The sequence below is a fragment of the Rhopilema esculentum genome, unplaced genomic scaffold, assembly GCF_057945365.1.
Source record: "Rhopilema esculentum isolate cy_ngs unplaced genomic scaffold, ASM5794536v1 HiC_scaffold_23, whole genome shotgun sequence".
NCBI classification, from domain to species: Eukaryota; Metazoa; Cnidaria; class Scyphozoa; order Rhizostomeae; family Rhizostomatidae; genus Rhopilema; species Rhopilema esculentum.
Window position 1 is genome coordinate 1,337,710 of NW_028300834.1, and position 19,662 is coordinate 1,357,371.

The following is a 19,662-nucleotide window of genomic DNA, read 5'->3' on the forward strand; positions in this document are numbered from 1 at the left end:
CAAAAATCGGGAGGATTTTTTAATTGTCGGGAGGTCGGGATATGACCTTTGAAATCGGGAGTCTCCTGGTCATATCGAGAGGGTTGGAACATATGCATTTTTAGGCGAAATCCCATTCCTTACGTATAGTTTATACGTATCTTTTTTGCAGCGGAAGCTGCCCATTGTTTTCCCTCTCAGTCTGACAATTATTAGGGGAGCTTCAGCCCCCCCCCCTCCGGTTCCGACAGGCCTGCTTTCCCTAAGAATCTTTCCCTGATGAATCTTTTACATTTCCCTGATATGTCCGTTACAATACTTTACAATAGTCTCTCTTCATAAGATAATTGAACAGCTGTATGGGTGGCACATATCCATGTTAATATTTTATTATGTTACCCCAACCTGGCCCCCCTTCCAGGAATACTCGATTATGTTAGTAGAAAAATTATACGATTTGCCCTCAGCACTAACACTGCCACTCCTGCCCTAATGTTGTGCAGGCATCCCTGCCCGCCAGGGCTTCAAGTGATAACGCGCATGAAAAGGGGGGCTAGTGCATAGTCTGGAGGACGGGCATGATTCATCCCCCAAACAAGAACCAAAAGAAAATCTCATTTCCAAGTTCAGGACTCGCTGCAGTCTCTATTTTACATACCGTCAGGCGGTTTCACAGGAACTGAACTGCAACTCCAAGATATTTTCCGGGATTGAAATAAATTGCTTTTCGAAATAAATCGCTTGCTGTAACGTTCTTACACTATATACGTACACTGAGATCTCATTCAACATGCAAAGTAGCATTGTCGTTTATTTCCATTTAGGAAATAACTTTAACAAATTTTTCATAAAAAGTGTGTATATGGGATCCTTGATGAACTATGAATTTTAGTATTTTTAGAAATTAAAGTACTTCTACAACCACTTGCATTTTTCTCGAAAACTGGCTAAGACTTTTTTCCTCACCATGATGCAAGTATATACTCTGGGTAGCTAAATAGGAAAGTTTTGTTAATTTTTGAAAATGTCTTTTATCAATTTCAATAAAAAAGGAAACTATTCGATAGATGATTGTTATAAACCCTGATTTACATTTATACTTGTCTAATTTATTCATATTCTGATCTGAGTTCAAGATCCCAAGTTCAACTAAAGTTCCCAACTTTTCTAGAAGCTTAAATGACATCAAATTTTGCTAAACTCACAGGCTTCTCAACCAACCAAATCCCAAACCAGCATGCAAAAACAATAGCCTAATAATTCAATAAAGAGTCTCCCTAGAAAAAGCCTCCTCCTTCACATCAAGTCCCACATTTGAATAAGCGTCTAGTTTTGAATGAACCCTTAATTATGATGGCAGATAAGAAGGGATGTTAAATTGATAACAACTACTTTAAAATGTTATTTACATTGGAGCACCTATGGATGGTATTATAAACGATGGGGTCCTACTATTTCAAACCTTACCAATAATGAGGCTCTGGCTATTATCAATTAAAGGTCTTCTCCTGTTATAATCTTGAGCTTTTTTAATGTCTTTTTTAAATATATTCTATGTGTCAAATAAGCCTCCACCTATAGAAGGTCAAGTTTTGGATAAAATATTACCTATAGACTGCAAGGGATCCATACTAGGGCACTGGCAACATACCTGGAAGGATGTTAGGAAATCTAAAAAAAATTACAACACTGACTTTGTCCATGAAGGCTTGCAAATAAGGAAAATGTAAGAAGATATTGCCATAAAAACTGCAATGCATGATTTGCCAAATAATGGTTCATACAAAAAGCTTGATTCCTGAAACAAAAAGAACAGGGCAGACCTAACCATTTACAGATACCATAGAGAATTTTGTTGGAAAAGATTTCAGACAAAAAACAGACAGTACCTCTCTAAGCCATTTTGACACACAAAAATCAAACTCAATTTTCACTGAACAACGGTTTGAAGAACTAAAACATTACAATGCATGTGTTCATATTTCGATTCATAAGCAACTAATGAACGTCTCTGACAATTATACTTTGATGGAATTCCCAAATAGTCAGAAATGCTCACAGATCAGCTGATGTGATTGGGTTTTGTCTATACAATTTTCTCTTCTCTTTACTGGCTGCTCTCCATTCTGGATTTACAGTTCTTGGTGCTTCTGGTCCAACTAAAAAAATATGTATAGCTATTATAAGGGCCTGGCCAAAGACTTTTAGCAGGGAAGCAGTAAACAGCTCTTCTGGTAATCTCCAGGTGAGCTATTTAATGTTAAATAAGAAAAGAAACAAAGGAAAATTGATATCAAGGAGAGCAATTTGTTTTTAGAACAGTTTAGGAGAGCAATCCGCAGCTCCAAAAGTTCAATTGAGAGAACACTACGATCCTCTCTCGAAGAGGGGGATGAGAGTTCATTGTTTCAAAGATTAGACAACTATTTCCTCTTCAATTAAAATGAATAAACGAAAGAAGAAGTTTTTGTAACTGTGTTTCATTTCATGATATTGTGTATTATGTTTGTAAGAAACCTTTAAGAAACTTAGTACACTAAAATCAACAAAACATTGAAACTGAATTCTAACCCCTAGCTTAGCTTCTCTTAAAAAGCATATACTGTCAGTGATGAGGTAGGAAAAGACAAATAACCCTGTCAATTTTTAATGGTGAATGTTGAAGCTTGATAACATCCTGCAAAGCTCAAGGGGTATGCAGTCCTGGTAATATTAGGTGTGCGATCGCACGCGCACGCCTCCACAGACGACTAGAACTCCTGAAACATGCTTTCTATCGCACCGGCAGTTCCACGTTTTGAATTATTGTTCTTTTCCTCTTTTGTTTCTTTTAATTTCTTTTGTGTGGGTTATATTGATAGCATTTCAGGAGGCATTTTAGATCTCTTTACTTTGTTTCCATTAGGCCTGGTTTCCGTTACTTCGTTTTTCTGCTACTCCGTTATTGTATGTCTCCGTTCTCTCTCTCCGTTCTTTTCTTATTTTCTTGAACACATTGCCCCGGGCCACTCTGTTTTGGTCAAAACGATAACGTGGGTGTTTCCATTACTCCATATTTGTCCGTTTTCATATCCTTAGCTCGAGCTCTTTTTGAAACTGAGATTGAATGACCATGTTTTTGAATGCCTCTGTCTTCCCTGTTCCCATTAAAATGATGTATATTCAAATGGTTCCGTTTTCCAATTACTCCACTTTGAACGGCGGTTTTGAATAACTTCGGTTTGGTATCAAATGACACCGTTTTTGAGCGTATCAATGAAACTCAAACTCAAAAACAGATTCAATCGAATTTGTTCTCATACGGAAACAGAGTAATGGCAACAGAGCCTATAAAACTTGTATCTTTTTTGTTAAATTATTTTGTTTTCAAGAAACTTTTTTCTAGAATTCCATGAAATCTTTTTGGTTTTACGAAAACCTCATACGCTTTTCTAATACAAAAATGACATCAGGTCTTCATAAAAATTGTAAGGTCTCCATTTTATTGATCGAACGTCATCGCACGCCTAAACTTTTCAAGGCGTGCGATTACCAGCATGCCGCCAAATTTCATATTACCAGGACTGGGTATGTGTGTGTGTTTCAAGTAGTTACTTAATTGCCTGCAAATTGCTTTCATAAAAACGCTATTCATCATCAATTACATCAAAAGCAAGCTAACAATTTCAAGCAAAAAGCTAGAAATAAAATCTTCCAAAATATACTTACTGTAAGTCTTTAAGAAAGCAAAAAACAAAACTGCAGCAGCAAGGCCAATTGCAATACCTCCAACAACAGGTTTTGTGTGGTCTTCTCCAGTCAAAGTCTCTTTAAAAGTCTCTGGGAACTGAGCTTTGTAGACTGAAACAGAAAATAAAAAAAATTTCTAACTAGAAAATTGTAAACAAATAACTGCATTGGTTACATGACTTTTGTGTGTTTAATTTACACTGGCAAACTATTACACAAAGGCCAATATGCTAAGGGCAGGGACTGGTCATTTATGAAAAATTACTGCCTTGTTCTAGAAATTACTCCAAACTTCATTATACAACTTTTTTGAGACCAGATTTGGTTTTATCACCATACTTTTGGCCAGATTCAACTTTACATATTGTTTGTGCTTATATTTTTGATTTTACTGAGAAATTAAGTTTGAAAACTTGTAAGGGATTTGACTGCAAAGTCATTTTTAGAGGAAATTTACCCCTTTTGTCGTCAATAACGGTCAAATCCCTTATAAAATTTTTATCTTTATGTCGTCATAAAATCAATATATTGAGAGCAACAACATAATGAAAACATCCAAGTGACTAAATTCTTGTTCTTAATCCGAATCTGGGGTCAAAAATTTTGTACAAGAAAAATGCAAATAGAAAAGTGGTCTACATATAGAAAATGCAAACAGTTGTCAGCATAACTTGAGCTATGCGTTGAAACAGCAGCTAAGCTGTGTGATTATGCGAGGTGCACCAAGAATAACTTCAAGGGAAATATGGCTGAGACACTTTTGTTTATGTTTATACGAAACTTTAACCTACTTTTCAAATATCATTATTAATGCCTACAAAAGAAAATGAACATTTCAAATTACCAATGAACAACAGTTTACGACAAACTTACGTTGTAGTTTTTCCTCTTTAGTCAAGGCCGACCACGGTCCCTTTTCCTTCGCAAGGAGTGCAGACAAGGATGAATCTGCCTCTACCCTTTCGTACGGAGTAGGATCAACTCGAATGTATGCCGATGAACGAGAGGCAAGGGAAAAATGTCTCGTGGCCAAACGACTCACAGGAAGCTTTGACAGTTGTCTGAGGCTCGCCATTTTGAATATATGGAAGTGAACCAAGGCTGTCCAACAATGCACTTCGGCCCTCGATCTGTCCCAGTGTCCGAAACTTATTGCCACAACAACAACATTTCTAGTTCATTGACGTTTTTTGGCAGCATCCATCTGAAATTTCGCGTCTAAAATTGCACAGAAAATAAAACTTTTAGAGCAAAGCGGTTGAACAATTCGCTTGAAAAATAGTTGAAATCGCTTAACGTTTCTACTTTTTGTCAAGTGGAATTATTCAAGGTAGACAATGACCCAAGGGCGCCGAGTCACGGGGGCAGCGGGGGCAGCGGGGGCAGCAAAGTGCCATTTTTATGAAATTGATTTCCAAGAATTATCAGTTCATATCAATATTTTGAATTCTAATGAAATCTGGGTTTCATATATCTCTTGTTACCTACATGCAAGAGAAAAGTCGATATTTTCCATTTAAATGAGAACTGATAATCGATTTGCCAAGCAATTTGACCACACACAAGATTTCGTTGATGAGTTCTCTTTAACCTTTACGATCATGCTGAAGAGATTTCAGATTGCTGCCAACTTTGACTCCAGATGTTCGATATATCAGTAAAGGCATTAATAATGTCTTAAATTCAAGCAAAGGCGTAGGAATCGGGGGACACAGAGTGTATATGCCCCCACTTTTCGAAAATTCAGGTAAAATGCTCCTTTGTAGCTTACCAAGTTGCTCTTTTTTGCCAGCTGCATAACCAAAAAATGCCCTTGAATTGCTTAGATGCTATACAAAATGAACAAAGGGGTGATATTTTGGGGCCATGATCTAAAATGTTTCCATCCGATCTGCTTTTAGTAACACCAAACAGCAAGATCACAACCAGGGTTACTGAAATGTGGTGGTGATGGCAAATTGGCCTTGGGCCTTGAGGTCTAGGGGGCCCTCGAGCTTTCCAGTTAGTGAAAGCAATTAGTAAGACATAACAAAATTTTACAACTTTTTAAACGATTGCAACAGAATAACTGCAAAAAATATTCTGAAATCGATTTTAAACTAATCTAGAGGCCATGCTCGCCAAAATTTTGCTTGTCCTGGTTGGCCTTTTTTGAATTCCCCCCATTTAATGTCCTTAAAAAATATCCTGAAGACTCGACTTGAATTGGTTAGCTTGAATTTATTTTTATGAGCCAGTACTAAAAGCTTCTTAAAGATTTGAGTGATTTGAGTTTCTTACGAGATCCTTATTGCAACCCTGGTGGCAACCCTGGTGAAATCTGAAATTTCAAAAGAAAATTTTTGAAGCCTTTTTGAAGCCAAGTTGTCTCTCTTCAGAAGTCCCAATGACAGAATGAAATGATTCCTTTAGCTGTTAAGATTTTGTCATACAAATGTAGCCCCAACTTTACGAATATTAAAAAAAATCTCAGAATTTTCATGGTTCATTTGTACGATTACTTGTGATTTTTGCAAGGAATATGTATGCAACGTCAGTTGAATTTGATTTAAATCATATTACCATAAAAGCTCTATTAAGGGCTCATTTATTTAGCAGCTTCGAAAGTTTAACAGGCCCGTCGGAACCGGGGGGGGGGGCTGGAGCCCCCCAATAATTGTCAAACTGTAGTATGTTTCCTTTATAACAGTGTAGTGAATTAGAAGGAAAACAATGGGCAGCCTCCCCCAATATGAATTCGTTCCGACCGCACTGTTTAATCAATCAATTATAAGATCATCATCTTCATCAATATCACCAGGATAAATTGATACCCCTCTGATATCTTCAAAACCAATTTCGATTGACTACTAAGTCGCACAAGTTAGTCTTTACATAGGCCGTATTTAACGCACGCGATCTTCAAGCGACCCACTAAATGCGCATGATTTCTATGTTTGACATCAAAGGCTAAACAGGGGGGTTCTTAATAGAGAGGTAGGCTCAATAGAGAGTGGGAGCTTAATAGAGCTTTTACGGTAAGCGTTAGTAATTTGAATTAGTTGGACTTCATCTGGTCTTCATCCGCACGCATTCATCAATGCAAATAGTACCGAACGGCTTAGTTCTAAAACTGCACACGAACACTTGACAATGGTCACTACACCCTACAATCACAACTTCACTTCCTCTCGCATCGTAATACCTTCTTTTATGCACAACACCAAATGGAACTTCTAATAGCGCAGCATCATCAAACAGCAGCAGAACTCAGAAGACACCTCAACATTTTATGGTTTCAACTTTCTCATGCTTGTACCAACACCTTACTTAACATTTATGTTGTAGTATTAGTTACTCATGTCATAATTTGAATAAGAAACTATTCCACAGACGTTCTAGTAAAATTAAAAGAGACCTACAACTACAATTTAATTTACCCTTTTATTCTATGACCCACCACCCTTCCCTCCCCCACTTCCATCATCCCTTTTCTTCTCCGCTGCGCGGCATTCACTCCATCCAACATCTCCCAATCCGGCATCACCATCTTACATTTTAAATTCATTCACTCTTTCGTTTCATTTACTCTGATGAAGCCCTGTATGCCGGGGCGAAATATTAGTATTCGTTTAATTTTATTCATTTTGAAAATTTATCTTATTACATTGGATTCTCGTCGCCGTTTTGCTTTGTTCCTGAATTACATCTTCGTACGTATTCATATGATACTCATTGCAAGATTCACAGAATCCGGCGGACAGCCTATCCTTTTTCTTTTCATACAAAAAACAGTATGTTCAGAGGAGTTATATCCACAAGTTTTATAAGCCATGTAGATGGTCATAAGAACAAAATTTTCTTTTTATGTAAAGTAGGATTGGGTCCAGCCTCCCTTGATGGTTGATGTTGTGGTGAAAGAAATTTCGAGAATTAAATTTGACTGTAGTCTTTATTCAAACGTATCATTATGGGCGGTGCCCTATCTGCAGTTCCTGACCCCGCCGCATCATGAAGCTTCCGGCGCCTCTGCATTGACCAATAGAACTACATGATTCTCGATACTAAAGTTACGTACCTCTTTAACGCTAATTCGTATCCAAACCCAAACCTTGGTTTGGTATGAGTGACCACATGCTGGTACATAATATTTTCTTTGAGTGACCACATGGGCCTTTGCGATATGGCGTTTTAACAGCAACCTGGATTAAACAGTGAAACTAACTTGCATGCAGCTACGTACTTTGCGGGGATCTTCGCCAATTTACCTGGGAAGTTCTTCGAACGTTTCTAGTAGCATACAAAGGTATTTAAAAACAATTCAAGGTCATGTAGTTTTAACGTCCTAACTAATCGATATTTACTTTTCTGATCTTTTCTTTGCATAATTTGCATACCCAACATTACGTGTTTCTTGATTTCTGCTCCAATAAAAGATATAACTAGAAACATTGACCATAATTCTATCCATAAAATATTTTGAATGGGGGGAAGAGCAGCAATATTAAGATTATTATGGCTTAATTCAGTCCAATTATGGAAGAAAGGGCCCACGAAAATGTACCTCATTACTTTCTAGGTGACGGCCTTATGACATTTTTGTGCTTTCGAAGCTGGAAGCAATATTTTCTCGCTCACGAATGAAATATATATTACATCCCTGAATTCGACCGAACTTGACATTTGACTTTTAATATAGAGACAAATTATAGGTGGAAACTTAACCTCAAATAAGACTTTTAAAAAGGTTTTTGAACGGGCTTACACCTTGCAAAAGTCGTGAAAATTAAATGACACTGATTCTCATTTGTGAAATAATTGTAACTCATTCCATCTTTTAATATCAAAACTTTGCAAAGTTACCAAAATATCTCATTGCACCTGCCTTGGCAAGTTTTTAACTGTCACCGTGACAGTGTCTCAACTTATTAAAACTGCAGATCTTCATATATCCTGTGAGTTCAGGCACAACTCCCAATAACACAATTTATGTTTGCCAGTCTTTGAAATACCAGTACCGTCATGTCTGCTATGGTATACACCTGCACATTCAAAAGTGGTGATGCAATGGTGCGTTCGTGGCACACGGACATCTGGCCGTAAAGATACGTGGTCAGTGCTATCATTCAAAGACCTACAAATATTCAAAAATGAATATGAAGTTTGCCGGAGAAGATATTGGATTGGATATTGTTTGCACCAAAACCGGTTAGCATGGAAGATTAGTTACAGAAAACAACACCTGCATTCAAGTGCTACAAAAAATTTCAAACCCGAGTTGAATCACGTTAAGTCGTACTCTGGATAACTCAGACTTTCACTAAGTAGGACCGATATTAAACTCCCATTGGGTATTCTTTCCTTATTCAAGTGATAATCGTATCTCGGCCAACTCGGACTTTCACTAAGTCAGACCATTTCGTCACCCCCTTGAAGGTCAGACTTAAAGGGATTCAACTGTAATATACTTTAACTCTATTCTTATATATTCCCCCAACAACAATGACACAGACAACGTAAACAATTAATTTTCAAAGCCTTAATAAAAGAACCATTTCGATGCTTAATGCTTTGAAATATTGTGATCAAACTATCAAAAAATTGAGACATTTATTAAACATGTTTTTGCAGGCTCTTTAATAACCAGTTCTTAAGTATTGTTGAACTTGGCTCATAAAAATACTTACGTCATTCTGTTTTTGCCGTCTGCACCACGACAGTGACTACCGCCTACTTGCAAAAGTCTTTGGTTTTCTCACAAATTCTGGGTTATATTGCGATGAATACCTGACAGGAAAGGAGAATAAAAATTCAAAACTTAGTAAATATATGATAAAGAGCTTACAGACTTACAGAGTAGATGATTGCTAATTCGGTTTGTTAAAGATATCGAAACTCGACGGGGGTTCCCTAATTAAACTGTGAATTAAGAGATCAATGATTTACATATTCAACAAAAACGTCGCAATTACATCATACAAGGACAACATGCAAAAACGTCTATACGCTATTAACAGAACAATATGCCAGGGAATAGAATTTTCTGCTAATATTGAATTAAAAGAATGAAGTTTATTTTGGCCTTTAAAACCAACAATGCTCCTGCACAGAAGTTCTTGCTATAGGCTTCGTAGATGTTATCCATCTTGTGTTTAGAGTTGAAAAAATGAACAAAGAATGGATCGCGAAAAAAGTCCCTTAAAAAAAAAGAGTTTCAAAGGTTACGGTATATATTGATGGCTGACTAAAATTATTGAATTTTGACAACATTTGCATATTCCTTACACGATATAAAACTGAATTAGCAAACAAACACTACCTTGTGTGTCTGAAATAACAAGACCTCATTCTTGAGATTCAACATTACCTTGACGGATCATAGCTGTCTCTTTGAAGCAGATCAGACTTTCCAGTTTTTTCCCTCGTCAGCTGATTAGCTCTTGCCCTCTCTTCTTTCTCTCTCTTCAGCCTCTTTGAACGGAGTAATTCAATGGATGAAGAAGGAGGCGCAGCTGATGCCTTTTCAATCTAAAATGTTTACAGCAACAATACATGAAACTATTGACAACAGATCAAATCGCTAAAATGATATACGTTACAACCTGTTCCACTTTGTCAGTTTCTGTAAAGAGTTCTAGCGAGATCAGCTTGAAAAGGTTGGTATTCTGAAGTGTTATTTTTCATAAGAGATTTCCAAGGGCCACAAAAGCAAGATATTTAGCGCATATAACGAGAAATTTCATGGAATCTAGGGTAAGACGTCGATCTTTAGGAAGCAATGAAATACCTTAGCATTTAGGATTCTGAAGCCCAAAAGTACAACGTGACTTCTAAATGAAATCGTGCGCTGTCCTTGTAATTCTAAAGTCGCGTAAAATCATTCACCTCTTTATACTTTCTTTTGTGCTTCTTATGTTTATCTTCAGTCTTTTTCTTCGTCTTTGCTTTTAAATATTTTTCAACTTCTACCATAGGGTCTAATTTTCTTTTTTTCTTTTCCTCGACCCGATCCAAAGTTCTAAATGCGTAAAAAGAAAGCATGCAGATATCCATCTATCAAATTTCTATGATCCATGGTGGCATTATTCAAATAAATTTTCAAGTTTATACTACTGCTTACTACTATTTAATGTATGTAACAGCTGATTATTCTATAAAAGTTCGACATTGTTGAATGCTTAAGCCTTCCTTTTTTGGTGCATCACAACCCATAACAGATTTATCAAAGAAGTGTATCAGTCAATTCAGCGCAATTCTTGACATTTTTCCACACAACAAAGAAGATTCATCATATTTTGAGCCTATTTGATTAAAATGTTGCACTGCACTTTGGTACTTTGGTGCTTTGGTGCACTGCAACAGGACTCTATTAAATTTAGTTTGTTGATAATGCAGGATTATAACTGTCAACGGGCTTTTTTCAAATACACAAATAAACTGTTCATTAATTTTAATGCTAGAAGCAAATGAATAAACTCACTCAAGTGAATTGTCTCTCTTTTTTCCTGTTTCAGTTTTTAGATACCATGGACTTTCATCTTCAAAATAAACAATATGACAACCACTAAAATCAAAGTTTATTAAATCAAATTTCCAGAAACATTGGTTAACAAAAGATGACCAATAAATAGTTCCCTTTCTGTATAGATAACAGCAACAAGTGCAGCGTTAACAACAGGGCACAATAGGAACTATGCTTTGGGAGATTTTCTGGGATGCATTTGGAAAAGAATTTATGACAATTGATGAGATTCCAACTTTTGGACAAATACATTTTAGTTCAGGCCCATTTGCAACCAGTATCACATTATCAGGTAGGGACATCTACACAAGAGCTCTTGTTATATTCTGTGTCCAGGGCCACAAAATTCTTAATGCAGACCCTGACAGAAACAGGTATGTGGTACACTATAGCAGTAAATTCTCATGACAATTCATGCTACATTATTCTTAACATTATCTCATTGTATGAGTTTGGCTATGGAGGCTTGGAGAAAGCTTATTACTAATTTCATTTTTTTGACAGGGCTGACTCTTATACACCAAGCATGATACTACTATTAACATTTGCGCAAGTTTCCAACAAATTACAAACAAAATATACAGCATTATGAAATGAAACAAATTACCTTTAGTAACAGATTGCCCCAAATATGTCAATAAACCGATTTTTTTCTCAAATGACTCTTGCTGCTCCTTTTTCTCTTTTTCATATTCTTTGTTTCCAACTTTTGCTCCTTTTGACTACAGAAACAGCAAATACTTGGTAACTATTCAAATACTTGGCTTGGTAATCAACTTCTGTTTCAAAATAATTCTTGGTCAATAGTCAAACAGATTTAATAATTATTTAAAATGAGAAACAATTATTTACTGCACTGCTCTCTTCCGCTTTTTTGCTTTGTCATGCTTCTTTAACTAGTTGCATATTAATAGCATAAAATAATGCTTCAATGTACAGTATTCTGCTATCGTTATAGAAATAAATAAATACCCCTTCTTCTATTTCTCTGAAAAGATTTAAATGAGTAGAATTTTCAAATGAGCCTTCCAATGAACTGTCTCCTTTTTCTTGCACCAGTCTTTTTCTCAATATTTCAAGTCTAGCTTCTTTTTCCTACAAACAAAAGCTATATGTCACTCAACTACACATAATTTCTTTTGAAATAAATTAGTACATTTAATTCTTAAACCAGCACTGTGCTTTCAGATGAAACAAGTCAGTCATAAATGTTGTAATTAATAACAACAGGGCAATAGAGGAAGATGATTCCATTCTTGGACACAAAAAGAAACATTTCAGAACACAGCACAGATTTTGCTAAGAACAAAGTAAAGTCAAATTATTATTCAGTAATTCAAGCATGTTTTCAACAGGTACAAGAACCCAGACTTGGCAGACATCTGACATGGGCAGGGTCACATGGTTCAAAAGCTTGGCTGAGCTTTTCCAGTGAGTTTAAGGCTTTCTTGCTTTATTTCAATCAGCTAACTAATATGTATCTTGTGATAAAAAGCATAATTAAATGCTAATGAGTTAATAAAGTGAGCCAGAAAATCATACAAACAAAATTATTGATGGAAGCAATGTTCTTTTAAAAGAAAAAGTATAAATTGAGCTAAATAAAAATGAGAAAAATGAACATGTAACTATGATTACTAACCAATAACGTTTATTTGAAAAGCACTTGCAAACGCTGACCTATGTGTACTTAAGTCAAACTCTATTAGAATCTAGAAATTAACTGTCCACTATCAACTTTTAGCAACTAAATAGAGTGTCACCAACCGAAAGATCTCTTCTTCTCTCTGCTTCCTCTGCTTCTTCTTTAGCTAGCTGTTCATCTCTTCTAACTCTTGCAACATTATCCTTATTACGAACATGCCACCTAAAAAAAGAATAGTGATTATCTTTTTAGCATCAGATCTGCCAACTCTTGCTTAACCTAGGAGTCTCTGTTGCCCACAGTGCTACCATAAAGAAAATAAAACTAAAACAAGCCCTCCTCAATAGGTTTAAAAAAAGGCAATTAAAAAATGAAAAATAATAAAAAAGAACAAGGAATTTAAAGAAAGTTGCTGGTACACTGACATTTTGCTTTTAAACTCATGGATTTTACCACAAATCCATACAATTATCATTTTTTTTAAAATAAATCTTTTTCAAAATCAATTTTTCAATTTACATTAATTTTTTAAAAATCTGTTAGTGACTCTATGTAATATGAAATTTTTCACAACTTCCTTCTCATTCATTGAGCATGTCATCACCACTTCTAAGTGAATTACCTATTAAAGGTAATTCATGGCATCTCATATCATAGGACATTCCCTTTATCATTCTTTTACAGCTTTTCTCATTCATGTTGACTTAGCTTTTCTTATTCTATATCTAGATCTTTCTCTATTTTTTTACTGCATCGTCTTCCTAATTCATCCTTAGTCAGCAATTTGATTTTCTATAAAATAATGTTCATTTGTATGTAATTAAGCTCCAATCAGGACACGCAATAGGTATATTGTCTCTTCTCTGGCTCCCTGTTCTTCACACATTAAACAGGAATGAGTTGGAAACAACACATAAGTCAATAGATGGATTTACTTAGTGGCTGCTTTGATCGATATCCCAAAGCACCCAAAAATGGTGACCATCATTGGTTAATCCTGATTCTTTTACAACATGTATACTTTGATGGCATCAAACACATGCCTCATCACAGCTGCTGTCGAACATTGTTCGATGAACACTTTCAAAAGTTGGTATTTGTATGTGAGTTTGACAAAATTCTGCTCCTGGAAAATGTTGGCAAACAATGCAAGGCAGCACTCAGCACTCAACCACAGTGTAATTCTCACTTGTCTTCTTCAACTGGGTACCAAGAGACCCACTGTCCTGTACACAAAACAGCTCTACCGGTTCATGGTCATCCAGCTCATAAAACCTTTGGCAATTCACTTGTTGCAGGTTCCTGGTAAACCTACTCACAAATCTTTGCTCAATATTGGACTTTGTTGTAACTAAAATTTTAATCACTGCTTGCATGGTATATGAAAGCGAGTTGACAAATACACTGGACTTTCGAATGTTGAAGTAATTTTCATATGTACCAGTTCTTTGCTACCGCTTGCCTTCAAGGAGAGAAGCTACACAGTGAATCTTCTTAGGCCATTTTCTATAATTTCCCATTCATTCATTGAGCATGCCATCACCAAGATCATTCATGGCATCACTTATCATCGGACATTCCCTTCACCAATGTTTACACCTCCTCTAATCTCTAAGTTTTGCTGACTCAGCTTCTCCTATTCTATGACTAGATTTTCACAATCATATTACGTCAGCCTTTCATCATCCTAATTCATCGTTGGTCAGTAATTTGATTTTTTTATACATACACTCCCCTCACAAAAGTATTGCACCACCTTGTTCAAAATGGCGGCACTTTTTGTCAATATTTTTACAATACAAAACATTTGAATGCATGAATTGGTGAAATAGGCATATTTTATAGCAAATTTCGGCGGGAAAAGTTTGCAAATTTTCCTGACGCCATATAATACCTAGTTAGAAATGTAAATTTAACGCAAAAGCATTATTGTTTGAAAAAGTGTAGACCACGCCAAAGGGAGAAAATTTGTCAAATGAGATGCGAGTCCCTACAAAATTTTTACAGGGAAGTGGTCTTTAGTTTTTGAAAAATTGTTGACCATGTTAGATGCAGCCACACAACAGCTTCAATAAATCAAAAAAGGTTTCTCAAGAGTGCTTCAGTAGTAATAAACCGAGAAGTGGGTTAATAAAAAAAATTGACGTTAGAGGGGTAGCGATTCTGTCTTTTTTATTTCACCATGTTTACACCAAGGTACAGTAAAAGACATGCAACTTGACGCTGAGCAATGTTTTGCAGCTCAAAATTCTTCCAAACAAAAAATAATGAGTGTCTTGCACAAATATAAAATAAAAATTCACCTGCGTAAAAGGAAACCATTTTTACAACGATTTATTTCCGAACAAGATAAATTTAAGTTTTTCTGTGGCGTCGTTCAAGTCCAGATTTGTACATCGTTGAAAATGTTTGGCTTCGTATGAAAAACAATCTGAACCATGATTTTAAAGGTTCTTGAAGAACTAAAGAATCGTTAATTAAAATAATTCTTCAGGTTTGGAATGAAATTCCACAATAATACGTTGCCCAATTATATGCAACCAATTCAAGGAGGCATAAAGCGGTTTCAAAGTTCACAGCTCCCGTCAAAATATTAAAATTTGAAACTGTTAAAAGACGTTTTGAGACTGTTATTTTGAAAAACGTTTTCTAAAAAGATTGAAGTTTTGATTGGTGGTTGTTTCACTTCCAACACACTCCCATTCGCCACTTAAACACAATCAATTCGCGCAACAATAGCTTTCGATAATTGTTGCGCCATTTTCCCTCCTTCGAGGTGGGGTGGTGCAATACTTTTGTGAGGGGAGTGTATGTTAATTTGTATGTAATTTAGCTCAGTTAGAATCAAGACACACAGTAGGCACATTCTCTCTTTACTGGCTCTGTGTCCTCCACATGTTAAACAGGAATGGCAGGGTTGGAAAAACACAGAAGTTGATGAATGGATTTATTTAGTGGCTGCATTGATTGATTTTCCAATGCACACTAAAAATCTGCATTTTTAAAAGAAATCTTGAGATACTTTAACATTAACTGTAAACAAAAAATAATGTACAAACTTCACAAAAGGGTCAATTAAGTGACAGTCATTTTACATAACAAAAGCTTTATTAAAAAATTTATTAAGAAAAACTGACAGGTTTTCAAGCTTCAGCTTCATTCTTATTTATATTTATTTATTTGCTTAGGCCTATTTGGACTATTGTTATGCAGTGCAGAGCTAAAAGGGAGTATGTAGGACTGAAAGTTTTGCTTATCAAGAAGTCCTGGTTACCTTCTTTAAATTGTGACTTCCTTGTTTGCCAGATTGTTGTCATGCTGGAAAATTATATAGGCAACATCCAGTTTAAACAATTCGGTAGCTTTTTGAGGAAATGTAATAGGAACGCTTACTGTTCTTTTAGCAATTCAATTTCAACACCAGAAAAAAAATTGGATACTATGGTAAAATAAAGAGTCTTGGAAATATAATAATAAATGACGCATAGAGATATCTGACCTTTTCTTTGGTAGAATATTCATCTTCTGGATTTATGTTCCTACCTAATGCGTTTTCTTCTTCAATCCATAAAATATTCTCGTTGTTTTCGTGGGACAGCACGAACGAGATTTTTAAAAAATGGCTTCATTTGTGAAAACGAGACAAATGTATTATGGAGTTTTTGTTGTAAGCACTGTAAGTGAAAGCCATGGAGGAAAGAGCAATTTTAACTGCATTTTCAGATTTAGTACTCTGTGTTGCTTCAGTTGCTGGCTTTAAGGTAGCAAATGACGGTTATACGTCAACAGTTTTTGGATTCTTTACGTTGGCACTTGCTAGCGGGCTTGGTTGCTTTCGCTTTGCAGTTGCTTTTCCTCAACAGCAACATGCCGTTCTAAAGCTTCACGAGTACTTTTCTTTTCTAGGATCAGCAATAGGTAATTCTTGGAGTTTTTCCATGCTTGTTGCTTTATCCAGTAAATTTTAAATTTATCAAAGTTTGCATGCCAGACTGAGATGCCAAAGAAAGCTTTTAGGGTGGGAAGATTACTAAATATAGGGGGTACCAATGCACTTAGCGACAAGCGTACCTCGTAAACACACTGAGGCTGACCAAAACCCTGTCAACATGTGCGATTTTATTAGAGAGATGCCTGCGGATAGATACCATAGTGCAGTGCTCTGAGTCAAAGTTTTGTCATGTCAGGGATTGGAACCACTGGCCCTTTGACCTGTTCCAGATTGGAAACTTTGTCGCGCGCTTGCGATATATTGCCAGCGCACTCACATTTTCCATCCATGCACTTTTGCATTTTGACCGTGCAAAATCCCTATTTGAATACATTTCACATTAATAACAATACAAATTTCTTAGAAGTGCTTTATTTCAGGCACGTAGTCATGCAGTCAGGCGTTTCCAGTCTGGGATCTGTTGCCACCCTGACCCAAGGTGACATCCATGTAAAGCTCACACCGAATATGCACCAAACAACAGTAGAAATATAACATTTTTCGTCCATGTCTGATATTTCATGCCTAAGCCACACAGATTCCATGCTGGATCCTGACCCTAGACTTCTGACATGTTTCTGCCTAGTGTTTTTCTCCTAATGTTTACTGATAGTCTGCATTGCATCTAAAGTGTCATCCCTAACCATATGTGTAAGGGGTTTGAAACACCGGAACAAGGGATTGCGTAAGAAAATAAATTAAGTAATTTTTGCTTCATTTTGCTGCTATTAGTGCCTTCATCAAAATTGAAGCAAAACTACTGAGGGAAACAAATCCCAAGGATGGGTGAAACAATATTTATGATGATCACCCAGGGATGGGTGAGACAATATTTTGGTTTCCTTCTGTAATGTTGCTTCAATTTTGATTAAAAGCACTTTTTGGTAGTCAGTAGCAACTAAATTATGCAAAACCTTTTTTAAATTTATTTTCTTCTCTCTATTCTTTGACAGGTCTTCCACTTCTTGCAAGCAGCTATTGTATGCAAGGGGGGATAAAGTATCTTCAAACTGCATATTTGATCACAAGTGTTGCTGGACCTGTTCTGCATGCATCTGGACTTTGCACAAAGAGCTTTATAAGAGAATTCAGTAGCACATTGGCTGTACTCTCTATCTTAATCATTTCCTTATTCTTATCAAAGAAGGGAATCAATTTTTATGGAGTGTTTGGGAGTCTTGCCTTCATCATTGGTGGCTTAGTGATTGGCACTAGGGGACATGGCCTGTTGGGGCTAGCCAATGTTGATTGGTTTCATTATGCACTTTCCATGGGTGTTTTGGCACTTGGAAAAGGACTTGCAGTATAAAAGAGTACTTGATCCTGCTCAAAATACTTTCTATTGAGACCCAATATCATATAGCATTGTACATTTTACACTTAAGGCATGTTAGCAATAGGTATGTAAAGACTGTTTAGATACTAAGTATCTGATAAAATAAGTGTACTCAGCAAAGAATCAGATTTATAGAATCCACTTTAATCATATCCAAATCATGTGTGAGAAGTCCTTTTAAATTGTTTGATACCATTTCCTGCAAGAAACTGCTCCTGTAAACGGTCATTACCAGTGGTGTAAAAGAGGAGCTCTTGGGGGTCAACCCCTCTCTACTTTCTCTCTATATTTGCCTCTGCATTTTCATTTTTTGGCTGTTTAAATAAATGGACCAAATTTGAATGTAAAAGAAAATCACCTTAGAAGGTCTCTTGCTACCCTCTGCCATCGGCAGCCTCCTTTGGCAGTTGCAATTAATTTTTTGGCTTTGCATTTTTCATTGCATTCAGTTTCTAATGTATGCTTATATAGTTAATATATATACTTATGTAGCTTAATGGGAGACTAAGACGTCATGACACTTTGCATCAGCTTTTGCATTGTTGCCTATAATCTGATTGCTGCTTACCGTATAATTTCAGCGACCCCATAACTGTTCCAACAATCATAGCGAAAAGACCTCTGAGATGATTTGTCCAGTTAATGCCTGTGAGCAGTGCTGAAGCCGAAAGTAGCTTTTCACAGATAAGTCTAACCTGTACCGTAATTTGTGCGATTTTAAGTGTAGATAATCTTTCTTTACTTATGTTCAACAGCATCAATAGACCTCTTGTTCTCCTATGGAAGTCGAAAAAATCTGTTTCAAGATGGCTTCAAAATCACAAATTGGCTGATTCCAAAAGCGCAAGGAAATGCGAGAATTTGAATTTAAAGATCTAAGTTGCACTGAAAAAAATTCTTGTGGGAAAAACTGTTGGACTACATGCTCCGACTGAATGAAACGTCTTTATGTTGTACATCTGTCATATTTTTATCGAATTTTTTTTCGAATGGAAAAGTTCAATCGTAGTATTAATGGCTTATATAGTAAGTTTTCTGTACCATCAGAGAACTGATAGACACATACGCGTCTCTACAGTAGGCTGAAAAATTGTATTAAAAAGATGCTTCCAATAATTAGGCTTTGGTCAGATATATAGACTGATATTATAGACTGTTATTTTAAAATATGTTAACTTGATAAGTTTCCTGCGCGACACATTTGGCTTTTAGATGGGTGTTGCAGTAAAAGCGCCTTTGTCGCACTATTAACCTCTCTTCTATCGCGCAGAAAGTGTTTGCTACTGCTTCTGTTGTTCTTAAGTGTCATTGTGTATCAAAATTGCGGCGATAAAATATACACATATTGCATTCATCTAGAAGGTGATACAGCAAGCTCAAGACCAACTCTTGTCGGCGAATGGCAAGGTGAATTATTTTAAAGCCAAAGAGCCTTGACACGAGAAAATTTCCCACGCCAAAACTGTTGCAGTAAACACAAT

General features: G+C 36.2%; 3 protein-coding genes across 3 annotated transcripts; 1 reads left to right on the forward strand and 2 right to left on the reverse strand.

Annotated features, from left to right (window-relative positions):
* Positions 1-1,869: 1,869 nt before the first annotated feature.
* Positions 1,870-4,820, reverse strand: LOC148957528 (cytochrome c oxidase subunit 4 isoform 2, mitochondrial-like). The gene is made up of 3 exons (XM_089115280.1): positions 4,582-4,820; positions 3,688-3,819; positions 1,870-2,138 (listed from the first exon to the last, which is right to left on the reverse strand). Exons 1-3 carry the CDS (start codon positions 4,781-4,783, stop codon positions 2,035-2,037), a joined length of 438 nt encoding a protein of 145 aa, XP_088971406.1. The 5' UTR covers positions 4,784-4,820; the 3' UTR covers positions 1,870-2,034.
* Positions 4,821-5,922: 1,102 nt separating this feature from the next.
* On the reverse strand, positions 5,923-16,507 carry LOC135691217 (leukocyte receptor cluster member 1). The gene is made up of 9 exons (XM_065209018.2): positions 16,354-16,507; positions 12,977-13,076; positions 12,182-12,304; positions 11,817-11,931; positions 11,168-11,225; positions 10,573-10,705; positions 10,055-10,215; positions 9,375-9,474; positions 5,923-8,821 (listed from the first exon to the last, which is right to left on the reverse strand). The coding sequence occupies exons 1-8, from the start codon at positions 16,374-16,376 to the stop codon at positions 9,411-9,413; spliced, it is 777 nt and encodes a 258-aa protein (XP_065065090.1). The 5' UTR covers positions 16,377-16,507; the 3' UTR covers positions 5,923-8,821; positions 9,375-9,410.
* On the forward strand, positions 16,496-18,706 carry LOC135691221 (uncharacterized). Its single transcript, XM_089115279.1, has 2 exons — positions 16,496-16,772; positions 17,799-18,706. The coding sequence occupies exons 1-2, from the start codon at positions 16,544-16,546 to the stop codon at positions 18,152-18,154; spliced, it is 585 nt and encodes a 194-aa protein (XP_088971405.1). The 5' UTR covers positions 16,496-16,543; the 3' UTR covers positions 18,155-18,706.
* The last annotated feature ends 956 nt before the right edge of the window (positions 18,707-19,662 follow it).